Raw genomic sequence first — 14,321 nt, forward strand, 5'->3', positions numbered from 1 at the left:
AAAAGGAACCGATTTAGAGTCTTTTGTTCAAAAATCAGACTACACTGGTAATGTTGGATGTTTTAAAAGAACAGGCTCATAAGGATCATTCAATCGTGAATTGAGCTGCACTGGTAGTCACATCAATATTTTTACCCAGCCCTCCTGGAGATGAGGGGGAGTAGCAGTAGAGACACTTAGTACTTACTGATGGTGGGTGGAAGCCCGGTCCAGGGGTCGTGCCCTTCCTTAGTCATATCCTTCACCACAATCCCCTTTTGTGCTTGGCACGATTCCTCAGACAGGAGGCATCTCGATTAATCACGTTCATTCTGTTGACTTATCTCTACCAGATTTATGACTACTTCATTTTATATTTATACATGATAATACAGGTCAGAAACAAAATGATTTATGAAATAGAGCTGTAAAGTAATAGTTTCTCTTCTGTATGAAGTAATGCACTGAAATATACCACTCTATCTAATTTTGATATTAATGTATCATATCAGTCAGATACGAACTCACGGTCTGCATGAAGTTTTATTACATTGAAAACCATCTATGCTGAAATAAAGCTAAGCAGCTAAAAGCCTTGGACTGTGTCGTCCTTGATCACAGTGGACGTTTCTGTTAGGGCCATTTTGCGTGTTTTATGGTGGAGGAGAAATAGTGCTGCCTCATTGGCATTCTCCTCATTCCCGGTGTCGAAATTACACACGGCCGGTTATTTCTCTGAACGGCTCGATTGGAGCGCGGGATGAAATGGTGGGAAACTTGTGACAGCTTTTAGTGAAAGACTTACCCACTGACATCTGCCATTTGAAATCGTACAAAAAAGGAAAGTGACATTTATTTACTTGACGTTAGACCACACAAACTCTGTAGGAATATCATAATGGTAATATGTGGCAGCCAAGGGCACCGAATGTGAAAAAGACGTTTCAGGAGCGAGCTGAGGGGAATGAGAAAGAGGCCGCAGACAGCTGAGAATTTATTGTCTGAGAGGGAGGGTGAACGGCGAGAGAGAAGCCCAGCGGACTCACCGAGTGGAAGTAAAAGGGACTGTAATTAAGGAAAGGATGAAAAAGCTCTCCACTGTGTCTCTTGCGTTCCATCCGTCTCTCTCTTTCAGAGACATGTGCATGTTTTCCTCAAAATCACTTCCTGTATGCCTCCCACCCTTTTCCTTTTAATCGTAAACAATGTGCCAAGTGTGTCAGGGCTCTTTATCAAAGTCAGGTAGGACTGAAATCCTTCTAGACAATCCAGTTCAAACGTTTTTTTGGAATATGATAGTTGGTTAAAAGTAGGCTAAAGTTGGTTATTAGCTGCAGAATCAATTGCCAGCTTGTTCATTGGTGGTTAGGGCTAGCCATTGGATTGGTTATTCAGTGTATAATATAGATTGATCAGCAAATGACCAATTTGAACCAGATATAAATTTATGGAACATGATAGTTGGTTTAAAGCTGGTTCAAGTTGGTCATTAGCTGCAACAAACCTGTTATCAGCTGGTTTATAGCTGGTCATTTTCTGGTCAATATATATTATAACCCTTCCCATGCTCCACAACATACCGCATCGTATCATATCGCACCGAAAACCGAACCGGAAGCCTCGTACCGAACGGTTCAATACGAATACGTGTATTGTTACACCCCTACTAAATAACGTTACATATTTTACACCACTGACAAGGGAAACGTCACTTCACACTGTGTCTATGGCTAGCTTCTAGGTAATGCTAAGATTATGATACAACAGTTTTTATTTGCATTGTTAAAGTTGGAATACCTTACCTGTCCAGCAGAAAGCAGGCAACTTCGGCGTCGCTTTGAAAGCCTTTTTCGCTTTTAAGACTCCTCCATCGCTGAAAAGCCAAAACGATGTTTACCCGTGATTTTTGCTTCTTTTTCTCCCTTCTTTTTCTTGCTTCGTCAAATTTTCTCTTTTTCGAATCAGATTTACCCTCCTTCGGCTCTTGTCCGATAGAATAAGTCAGTCACATTAATTTTCACGAAACTCTGCTGCTGCGTCTTTTTCTGCTGTTTGTCAATCGAGTTAGTGACGAAATGTGCTCTGTAGCGCTGTTTGTTCGCTGTCGGCTACGGTAGAAACATGACGTCACAATATGTCGACCTTCATAGAAAGGGGTGGCCGTTGTTATGTAGATATAAATGACTCATTCTAAGTTAATACAAACATAACGGTTCATTAAGTAAGGTCTTTATACACCACTGAAAACATAGTTATGGATCTTATATTGCATTTCTGCCATTAGATCCTCAGAAAAAACGCACATTGCACCTTTAAGCTAGAGTTTCTCATCCTGCTTTTTGGTTCCTCCTCATATTCCCAAATCCAGAGAATCACTCAGCCCCTCCGGACGTCACCACCTACACCTCCGAACATCCCGTTCAGGTTGAGAGGCCACAGGTGTCCACCGTACCCCGGACCACTCCCAAATATGGCAACGCCGAACTCATGGAGACCGGAGATGGTGAGGGCACAATAATGTGTGTGAAAGAAAAGGAGTGAGGTTTTAGAGACAGTAATGACGTTTTCATTTCAAACATTACAATGAGCTTTGAAAGATTTACATGAGTCATTTTCCTCAATCATTTTGACAACCCATCTAGCATTTTCTCTTCCACCCTAACCATATTTATTTTGGCAGATGGTTTTATACAGAGCAACTTGCATATAGTCCCCCTGCAGCAACCTGGGGTTAAGGACACAGTGGTGGTGGCCGGTATAAATACTATAAAAGTATTGTTTACTGTTAGTTCATGATACTTAAAGCATTATGTACACCAAAAAAATTTTATTAAATGATTTTCAGTAATTGAAATAAAGATATATATATATATATATATATATATATATATATATATATATATATATATATATATATATATATATATCTCATGTATCTTGCATGTAAGCCCTGGAAATAATAGACACAGTCTTTGATATCTGCTCTGATGGATCCTCTGTTATGAAGCTGTGATTGAGGGCATTGATCCCACTCTTTAATGTGATCTCTTGGGGACGCCCCTGAAGGCTGGATTTGACTGCATCTGTAAAATTGATTTGTTAGGGGTAAGATGAAAATTGAGGTGTTTGATACGGAAGTATACACAACAGTGGGGAGTTGAAACATCTTCATTGTTCACATTCAGCCGTCCATCTAATCCGTTTACAGCTAGTCGTTTAGACCCAGACAGCCTTGTGTGTGTTTATAGGCTCGTTCAGGAAAATTGGATTTATTGTACGAGAGATAATATTCCTTTTGTTTTTGCTTGTTTTTTGTCAAGCTTTGTGTGTTTTTGTGCATTAACATGCATGTGTGCTTCATAGGAGTCCCTGTTAGCAGTCGTGTTTCAGCTAAAATCCAGCAACTTGTGAACACACTAAAGCAGCCCAGACGACCTCCGCTTCGAGAGTTTTTTGTTGATGATTTCGAAGAGCTCCTAGAAGGTGAGTGTTTGACTCATCATCACAGTTTCTTTTTGGAGCTATTCATATACACAAACACACATAATGATGCCTGATTCGCAAACAAAACAATCTTTTGAATCTGTTGTTTTGAATGATTTGGTTGGATTAATCAGCCAAATCAGCTACAGTAAGTCAGCTAAATGAAAACATTGTAATGAACATCAGCATTTAATTAAATGTCTTGACAAAAACACCAGTGATGAGTGATGATTCAACTGAACCGTTGATTTAAGGATTCACTGTTCATTGAACCATTTTGCTAAAACATGGATGATTTTTTGCCTCCTAAATGGCCATGTTTTGCCCCTTCCATCTGGTTTCATTCAGTCCAGCAGCCTGACCCCAACCAGCCACGGCCGGAGGGCGCTCAGATGATCGCTATTCGAGGGGAACCGCTGGGAGTGGTCACTAATTGGCCACCATCTTTGGAAGCTGCACTGCAACGCTGGGGGACCATCTCGCCCAAAGCGCCCTGCCTGACCACCATGGACACCAACGGCAAACCCCTCTACGTCCTTACTTATGGTAATATAGCCATATTTAACTACAGCCATACATATAATGACCAACATCTGCATACAAACATACTGGAACAAAATTATAATATATTAGAGCAGAATCGTATAATATGTGATAATTTTCATACTCATAAACAATATTTCTGAGTATTATTTGGGACCACACATGACCCTGAAAAGTATTTCAACAATTAAGTCATGCTTAATGTATAAATGTCTTATTTATTTTATTTTATCATAAACAAAATATTTATTATATGTCAAACAAAATAGCACTATTTATTTTAAAGAAATAGCAAAAACACTTTACAAGTCTTTTTATTCAGAAAATCTAGTTAGTTCTGAGAAAAGCATAATTTGTTTGCAGATGCCACTTGTTTTGATATTTTGCAGTAATGCATTGGCATTTAAGTGTGAAAACTACTGTAGTGTATTTTTGGTGCTCTGAATATACTGATATACCTGTTCATTTTATAGTAACATAAATACCCTTGTCTCCTTGTTTATTTATGCTCTGACATGAGAGGGAGATCATTATTGGACTTTTTTTGTGTAGTGTGTGTGTGGTGTGAGGTTTCAGTCTCTCTCTCTATCTCTCGCTGATTTTACTCGATGAGGATCCAGCACATCACTGGTGAGAGTGTGAGAAAGGGTTTGCAGTGTGTGTATCTGCTGAAATGGATTGGTATTTCCTCTTTTCTTTTCTTTTTTTCTGAAAATTGAAAATGATCATTAAGCCACCTGAGCATCATCATTTCTTCATCTTTACACACACGTCATCAGGACGCTCAAAACCCTGACCAACAGAAAACCTCCACTGCCACTCACACAGTTTGCAATGTGAGCCAGAAAATGAATGGCAATGGCTGTTTGTGTGGCGCATTAACACCCCCCTCCCCCCAGAGCTCACCGAGGAATATCACCCTCCTCCTTAGCTCGTTAAAGTCCTCACTCAAATCAAAAGAGTAATTAACTTTCCACAGAACACAGACGCAGAGCGAGATCACTATCTCATGCGCACCGTTTGGCTTTCACTGGGGCTTCATAGCCATGAGTTAAATCCTGATAACAGCAGGTCAAAAATTCAGCAGGACAGAGAAGATAAAATTCAGAAACGCCCTGTGTGTGACTCATCCAGATGCTTAAACTTTGAGAAATTTGGCCATTTGGTCTCAGTCCATGTTTGTCCTTCGCTTGCCCTTCAGTGTGTGGAATCTTTTCACTTTTTTCTCTTTCTCTATTTCACTTTTTTTTTTTTTATGTAGAGCTTAGTTTTCTTATGCACCATAAAAGTACTCCATATGACTCTGAAGTTATACGATAGCTTTGTGGCAGGACCAAAAGGGAACTGACTTCATTATTCCCTGAAAATCCCTCTTTGCCTTTAATCTCATTTGCACTCCCATATACATTTATTCAAGCTGTCGGTTCTTGGTTAAGAGATGCAACAACCAATTGTGTTTCGCATTCAAGTCAAACTTGGTGCAACCTATTCTACCGTTCAAAAGTTTAGGATTTTTTGAAATAATTTAATACTTGTATTCAGCAAGGGTGCATTAAATTTATCACAAATTAGATAAATGGCATTTACAGTGTTACAAAGGATTTTTTATTTCAAATAAATGCTGAACTATTATTTCATCAAAAAAATCCACAATAATATTAAGCAGCACAACTGTTTTCAACATCCATCACAGGAATAAATAAATGCAAGTAAAATAGAAAACATTGTTTTTAAATTGTAATAATATTTCACAATATTACTGTTTGTACTGTAAATTAAAATAACATTGGCCTTGGTGAGCATAAGATAATTCTTTCAAAAACCTTAAACTACAAGGCATTTTTGGTGAACTGACCCCATAAAAGACAGTTTCTTCTGTACTTCCTTCTACACAGGTAAACTTTGGTCTCGGAGCATCAAAGTAGCGTACAACATCCTCCACAAACTGGGCACAAAACAGGAACCAATGGTCCGACCAGGAGACCGGGTGAGTGTGACTGAACCTATTAGAAGCAGATCCACTCATTAGAGTTAACGTCTACATGCTGTCGATTACCACAGAACATAGTTTTGTCTTGTTCCTTAATTTTCATATATTGTGTGTACACTAATGCATGTCTATGAGGCAAGGTTAGAGTGCTAAAATACACCTTTTTTAATTAACTAGTTAAATGTTAAAACAAATACAATTTTGAATATGAAAAGTAACTTTTAAATCTGCCTGTGTTCACTTTTTACGGTGTAAATAGTAGCCTACACTGCTACACTGGATGATTTAGACAACTTAATAACAAAAAAACCCTGAATTAAAGCGCTTTAACAAAATGATACAAAATTCAAGCTGCTTTGAAACCCTCTGGAATGACTTGCCACATAGACTTCCATTATATCGACGGATGTACAATTTTGTCTGTTTTAACATAACGAGGGACGAATCAAAATGATTGTGGTAATTGTCAACATGCTGCAGATGCTGAACATAGAGCATAACTTGTTTTGAATCCAGAACATTCCTTTAATGACAGTGTCGTTTCCTGCCGCATGCCTCGGTTTTAAAGCATGTCCCTGTCAGATTAGCATACGCTCGTGTCTGAAGTCTGACACCTTTCCTCTCTTATCACTCCACGAGCAGGTGGCTCTTGTGTTCCCCAACAACGACCCCGCCGCCTTTATGGTCGCCTTTTACGGCTGCCTTCTGGCAGAGGTGGTGCCAGTACCTATCGAAGTGCCACTTACCCGAAAGGTGAGACTAAATATACCACCATGAGAGTCCATGAATGACTGTCACATTTCTTAAAGCCTTCAGGTCTGCTTTTTTGACAACGTAACAAGTTATAGTTCCTACCTACACACAATCCTCCCCTGCAGATCTTTCTTCTCAGCATGGATTCACACTATTGAGTGCCAACCTAACAGTCTTTACCGTGCAAAATATTAATATTTGTTTTTTATTCATGTTTAATGGTAACGTATTACAAAGGCCTTCTGGAAACATGACCTTGTAAATATTGCAGTGTCTCGCTCTCCAGTTCTCTGTCTATTTTGAGATCTGTTATCTTTTCAGTATGTCAGGCTGAATGTATCAGCGCAGACCCCTCGAGGTTGAGGTATTGCCTCAGATACGTATGTCGAATTTTAGTGGTCGAAGTAGAGGAGGAGAGCAGCTTTGGCAAGAGTCAGCCTGATCATCAGTCCAAAAATTCCAGGAAAGGACCTGGAAACTGGCAGAACACTCTCTGGCTTCCTCTGCATGCAGTGCACTTAGGAAACCAATAAACTTCTGTCCAGTCCAATAGCAGCTGTGTGTTTTTCTGCGTACAGATGCTTTTATCCAAAGCCACTTACATTTCATTCAAGCTAGGCATTTTATAAGGAAATCGAACCAGTGACCTTGGCATTGCTAATGCCATGACACTAATGATTACCATATTCAAATACCATGGTATTTGCATGGTTATCCATCAAAGATAAAAGAGATATTCAGGTATTATGGGTAAACATCATTTCTCAGTGTGCTGTCTGTAATAAGTAGGCCGTCACCTCCCCTGCAGTGTATTTTGCTGCTGTACTGATGATGGATGTTAGTTGGTCTTAGCCTATTTCTCTGTTTGTTGTGTGTGTGTGTGTGTGTGTGTGTGTGTGTGTGTGTGTGTGTGTGTGTGTGTGTGTGTGTGTGTGTGTGTGTGTGTGTGTGTGTGTGTGTGCATTAGGATGCAGGAAGTCAGCAGATCGGTTTTCTCCTGGGCAGTTGTGGGGTTACCGTGGCTCTGACCAGTGACGCTTGCCACAAAGGCCTTCCGAAAGGCCCCACTGGGGAAATACCACAGTTCAAAGGTCAGTGCGTTAATACACAACTCCAAAAGTGATGTATAGTGGCATGTAGCCAGAATATAAGCATAAAGTCTAGTCCTCTTTTCAGCTAAATATGGCCAAGAACCACCGACTTAGACAGGAAGAGACCATCTTATTGACATGTAAACCACCAACCACAGTTTGCAAACATTGTTTCTAAAAAAAAAATTCTGTATAAAATATATGCTGTTTTTCAACTTTCTATTCATCAAATAATACGAATGTTTCTTGAGAACCAAATCAGCATAGTAGAATGATTTCTGAAGGATCATGTGACACTGAAGACTGGAGTAATGATGCTGAAAATTCATCTCCATCACAGGAATAAATTAAATTTTTAAACATATTAAAGTAGTGAGAATCTGTGTAGACCGGCGAGCAAACATCAAGAGCATGATGGGCCATATCATGCGTGTGATGTTATATGAGCCAGACTGCTAGCAGTCAGCATTTTATGCCCTGTCTGGGCCGCAGTAAGACGAGAGAAGGTATAAATAGAAAATGTAGAAGTTAAGACTCTGTGATATTGTTGTAATGATGAAGAAGTCCAGAGAGGATAGTCATTTACCCCAAGACAGAGAAAAGACGGACTTACTCTCATCCTGACGCACAGTTATTTAGCCAGTCACCCTAATCACTCACTATCATTCTTTTGAATGATAATCACTACTAATAATGGTAATGATAGTCTTGGTTGACTCATCAAGCTGCATGAATATTAATAGATTGGTATGAATATTTATGTGTTCTCTCTGTTTGGTCCCACCCACTCATCAGGATGGCCAAAGCTGCTATGGTTCGTCACGGAATCCAAACACTTGTCCAAGCCACCACGTGATTGGTTCCCACACATCAAAGATGCAAATAACGACACCGCCTACATAGAGGTGAGCTAACCCATGGAATTAAGACCGTTATGGAAATATCATTTTATTCAAATTATTTTACCGGCCGTACACACACAATCATTTTCCCGATGTGGAAACCAACAGTCTGGGATTGTTTTTCCATATGCTGCACCCACCAGCCACTTTAATTGTTTTATGATATCTGATTGGTAGATATTCTATGTCTCGAGCCACAGAAATCAATATTTCCTATCAGCATGCCGGGCACAGCTGCCTCCATTAGAGAGTCGCTGGATAATGGATGATAAATGATTAATGTTTGTTTAATTGTGAATCGGGACTCTTGTAGGAGATGCTGGTTGATGGAGTGGGGCTGGTCTCATGTTATTGAACCATTTTTGAGTGAGCTGTCTCAATGTTCCTCACCAGATCCCAGAAATCTGAGAGTCTGTGCAAAGTGGCTGGGTGTCAGATGTCCACGGTGCTGGGCCGATGTTTGATTTCTGTTTTACTGCACGCCTTTTCAGTACAGTATGACAAACATGTACAGAAGAAGACACTTCACTACTAAAATCAAAAGAAAAATATGAAATTATATTTTACTTAAAGGAAACTAAGCCTTTATTGGACCATTAAGATTTTGGCATAGTGAACGTAATCTTTATGACAATACCGCACATTTTCCCCTCAATTCTTATTACTGTAAAGCAAAAAAACTCATTAATTATGTAATATGAAAGTAAGATTATTAAAAGTTAAGTTTTTTCTCAATTATCACAAAGATAGCAATTTTTTATATACATAAGATGAAAAAAGTATTATTAAAATTGTAAAAAATATATTATTCAATAAAGCACATTTTTACCCATTTATAATTACTGGGAAGAAAAACAAGCTAATTTTTTTATAGATAATATGGAAAAGGTATTATTATTAAAATTAGCACATTTTCTCCAATTACCATTATCAATTAGCAAATTTTTTGATTATATAGTATGAAAAAAGCATTATTAAAAGTAAAAAAATAAATGTTAAAAAAGTGACGTTATACTACTGTAATTTGATGTATTACAGTAATGAGAATCTAATGAATATAATAAAAACTTCAAAAGTTAAATGTCTAAAAAGAATTGAAAACAGAATTGAAGGGAAAAAAAGAAGAATTGTGGGGAGGATGTCATGAAATTGTCCTAAAAGTTGAAATACAGTATGACTTGGACAAGTTCTACACAGGTTTCTTTACAATCACTCTTACAGTAGTGCGTTAACGGCCATGCAAACTGTGTTTGTAAAGGGATTTTATGCATTAATTGTTGTTAATGATTGCCCTGTATGACACTGTTTATTGTTTTACAGTATAAGACCTGTAAAGATGGGAGTGTTTTGGGCGTGACAGTGACACGGATTGCACTTCTTACACACTGCCAGGCCCTAACGCAGTCTTGTGGATACACAGAGGGTGAGTCCCACAAGAACACACACACACACTGTACCTCTAGGTCAGTCCCCGGTCCTTCTCAGACAATAATATTGTAAACTATCTTCTCTTTTTGTCTTTCAGCTGAAATCATAGTGAATGTATTGGATTTTAAAAAGGATGTGGGTTTGTGGCATGGAATCCTAACTGTAAGTCATAACTTCTGGAAAAAATCATGTAAACAATAGATCATATGTTACACATTCAGGGTGATAATAAGTCACTTTCTGTTTCTCCAGAGTGTTATGAACATGATGCATGTAATCAGCATCCCATACTCACTGATGAAAGTCAACCCTCTTTCCTGGATCCAGAAAGTGTGTCAATATAAAGGTCTGTCAGACCTTTTTTTTTTTTTTTTTTTTTTTTTTAGACAAACTATTTAACAAATTTTTATCACCAAAAATGTTTACTCCAAGTCCTTATAACAACATATTATTACACAAATTGTGCGTACATAATTTTTGGCCAGGCAGACATACAAAGAAATTATAAACACATGCAAAAACAAGATATAATCAACAAAATATTAATAACTGATTATGTTGTAGTCAATGTACTGTATGCGGTTTCCTGTGAACTTTGTTTTTCAATACTTTTTTTTTTTTTGCATAGTAAAACCTATAGCCAAGTTTTTTTTTTTTTGTTTTTTTGTTTTTTAAATACCTTAACCAAGTTTAGTATTATGTTCTTCCCTCATACGTTTAAAAAATATTAAATATTTTCCTCATATTTTGATGATTCAATCGAACTTGAAGGGTCATTATAAACAAATATTCCCTCTGGGAATCACTTTTGACCACTTTTTTTTTTCGACTTTATGTTGAGGAATATGTGTATGCATTGTTTTGTTTTAAAATGTATATATTTTTGTGCTTAGTCTTAATATAAATAGACTTCAGTCTTAATCTTTAATCTTACTAGTAGTTTTTCATGAAACATGAACGGGAAAAAAATTCAGAATAAATCAGTTGTAAAAACCCTCATTGTACCATTTAAAGGTTTACTCAGAAATTTGTTCTGCTCATGTTTAGTGAATTAGTCATATTTACGTGACATTGCTTTTTAATACAGTTTTGTATGTGTCTAATATGGCCATTCCTGTGATTTGTATAGTAAATATGTGTGTTTGTGTGTAGGTAAAGTGGCTTGTGTCAAGTCCAGGGATATGCACTGGGCTCTAGTTGCTCACCGAGATCAGAGAGACATCAACCTGAGCTCCCTGCGCATGCTGGTGGTGGCAGACGGATCCAACCCATGTGAGCTTTCTCTCCTTTTATTAACTCTTCCTTTCCCTTCCACCTTTAACCTTCCTCTCACACCTGTTTGTTTCTTGAAATACTCCTCTGACTGGAAATAAACTGAGGTTTAAGTAGCTGTTTACATACCCAGCAACCTGAAAAAAGCTAAAAGCATCATTCATAAGTGTGTAATATAAATGTATGCACTCATATATGCCCTCTGGGATTATAACTCACAGAAGAGATGAGTCAGGATAGATGATGCCCAGAAGCCATTTTCCTGATGTATACAGACACATAATACACAAATGGACACACTGAAGGACAAAACATCCATTCTGCTGCCTGTTTCGTTCAAATGCCAATGTAAATGCCCCTACAGTCGATGTGTTTCTCATGGAGTATTCAAGAAGTAAAATGGTTTTAAAGGATCATATGAGGTTTTTTCTTGGTGTTTTGAGATGAATGGATTGATGTACTGTATAGACTGTGTACTGTTTAATAACACAAGGATTTCTTTCCAGTCAAAGAACATTTGGGTGAATCTCACAAAAACTCATATCTCAATTCAAACGAGAAAAAAAAAAAAAAAAAAAAAAAAGGCTATAGAACAGAGGTCTCTTTTTTTTAACCTTACTGTTTTACTAAAAACATGTATTTTTCAATAACATTTCAATAACAATAACTTTATTTAGGTCCATACCATGAGTAAATAAAGTTCTCGTTTCCAAACAGTGAACGTAGCCCTCAAAACATAACATTGATTGATGTTGTGCACAGCACTGCAAGTTGGTCGAAACATCTTGAAATATTGTGAATTTACTTTTTATTAACTTCTGTAGGCTGTAAAACAAAGGAGTTTTCTGCAGGAAACTGATCTCTAGTGATGTGAAGTTTTTTATGATCATATACTGGTAAATGGTGAGAAACCTGGTGAGCCTCAAGTTCCTGACCATGGCTATAGATGGACAACAAAAATTCAGAAGAAAAAAGGTGAAAATATATGTAAAAAAAGAAAATAAAGCCTATTTTTTTTTATCACTGTTTTAATGAAAAATATCATATATAAATCATAATATTATTTGTTGTACTTAATTTAACAAATATTTTACATTATTGTAATGAGAAATTAGATTGCTTTGTACTTCACTCACGTTCCAATATCGACGGAAAAAATCATCCTCTTCACATGCGCAAAATGGTATTGAAGACTTCTACTGACTATATAAACAGAGCAGTGGAATTTGTATATGTTAGGTTGACTATTTTATTTTTATATTTTATTATGGCTATAAAAACAGGCTGCAATGTCAAGATTGCAATGCTGGAATATGGTGTGTGTGTGCGTGTGTGTGTGCGTGCGTGCGTGTGTGTGTGTGTGTGTGTGTGTGTGCGTAGGGCGCGGGCGCGATCGAACAGTGTAAACATGAAAACAGGCTACTCCGTCATTTTGTTCAGGACATCTACGGATATTATTATTTATAGATGTATAATTAAACTTGTTTAAATGTACAGTTTGGTGTTGTTTTGTTTTTAAAAGATATCCTAATACAATAAATGCATTCATCTCTCAATTGGGTATTTATAATTAAAGATATAGAGTTTGGAATCTAGCGGTCAAAATGACCGCTTGCGGCAGTTCTAGTAGTTATGGAATTCTGGCACTTCTAGTGTTAAGAGCTCTGTTCCCATTGTACCCTACAATGTTAGGATACTTCTAAAAGTATGAACTGTTTAAAATGTTATATGAGACAGGCCTCACATTATAGTACGTAATGTTCTCTTCCTTTCTCTGCAGGGTCCATCTCATCATGTGACGCGTTCCTCAATGTCTTCCAGAGTAAAGGACTACGTCCAGAGGTCATCTGTCCATGTGCCAGCTCAGCTGAAGCCCTAACCGTGGCCATCAGGAGGTGAGAGGAGTGCTGACACATTGACCACTCACTCACCCTGTAAACTTCCTTCCAGAACATTTAGATCTTTCTGTCCCTTTTATGAGTTTCGTATTCCAAAAGATTCTGAAAAAAGATGGAAATATGGACACAAACATTTTCCTGTTGGTTAGACAGACAGATTGAAGTTAATGGTTCATCGAGAGAGCTTTACCGAAGTCTGTGTATGTCTTCAATGCAATTTTCCAAAACCATTTACAAGAAAATAATGTTTTTTTTAGGCTGCCTCCATAATTACAGCCCTGAATAGTCCTGACATCTTTGCTTTGTGACCGAATCAAACTCGTGACAGAACTCAGAGCATATGGTTTTCATTCCACAGGATTAACTCCATCGCTGGACGTTTTAACAGACCTTCTCTCTCTCATGACAAATTTGAGGATGAGAACAGCTTGTATGAATTTGAACAAAAACTGAAACGAATTGAAAGCTAATAAAAGAGCCTGGTGTCATAGAAGAAAACTTCACCTTATAGTGAAGTCAGTGGAAAAAGTTTTTTCAATGGCAACCAACAAAACGTAATTCCGCTGTTTTTGTCATCAAAGAAGCTACGTCGTTGTCATTTGTGGATTTACTGAGCAAACTAGTAGTAACCTCATTTTTCACCCTTTGCACTCATTTGTTTTGGGCAATGTGGTTCACAGAATATTTCTCACTCTGGTAATAATTTCCTTCCTCGTTCTCATTTTCATTTCAGAGCTCTAGATGATTGGTCCAACATTTCTGCACTTTTGCTCTGTTCCAAAACTTATACAGCTTTTTAAAAAGTTAGACATTATGCACACACCCGAGACGACGGTTGTTTGGGGGAAAAAATCACGGGAATCACTCAAGATGCAAGACATGTTGATTATAAATATACTTACATTATATTCGAAACTACTAAATATAAAAAATAGAATGGCGAATCAAATGCTTTTGGAACCAATTTCAAGTTCCCCATCAG

The 14,321-nt window shown here is 37.6% G+C and overlaps 1 protein-coding gene across 6 annotated transcripts in view; it reads left to right on the top strand.

The window, feature by feature from the left end:
• Window positions 1-14,321, top strand: part of dip2ca (disco-interacting protein 2 homolog Ca) — a 98,262-nt gene that overhangs the window by 60,281 nt on the left and 23,660 nt on the right. For all 6 annotated transcript variants that reach the window (XM_081353048.1, XM_081353050.1, XM_081353049.1 and 3 more), the window contains exons 6-17: window positions 2,348-2,482; window positions 3,343-3,462; window positions 3,811-4,008; window positions 5,901-5,992; window positions 6,638-6,748; window positions 7,716-7,839; window positions 8,635-8,744; window positions 10,062-10,164; window positions 10,267-10,331; window positions 10,422-10,515; window positions 11,322-11,441; window positions 13,222-13,336. In XM_081353048.1, the coding sequence (XP_081209174.1) occupies window positions 2,348-2,482; window positions 3,343-3,462; window positions 3,811-4,008; window positions 5,901-5,992; window positions 6,638-6,748; window positions 7,716-7,839; window positions 8,635-8,744; window positions 10,062-10,164; window positions 10,267-10,331; window positions 10,422-10,515; window positions 11,322-11,441; window positions 13,222-13,336 (1,387 nt within the window). The remainder of the gene's footprint in view (window positions 1-2,347; window positions 2,483-3,342; window positions 3,463-3,810; window positions 4,009-5,900; window positions 5,993-6,637; window positions 6,749-7,715; window positions 7,840-8,634; window positions 8,745-10,061; window positions 10,165-10,266; window positions 10,332-10,421; window positions 10,516-11,321; window positions 11,442-13,221; window positions 13,337-14,321) is intronic.

This window comes from Scardinius erythrophthalmus (genome assembly GCF_964197995.2).
Source record: "Scardinius erythrophthalmus genome assembly, chromosome: 22".
NCBI lineage: Eukaryota > Metazoa > Chordata > Actinopteri > Cypriniformes > Leuciscidae > Scardinius > Scardinius erythrophthalmus.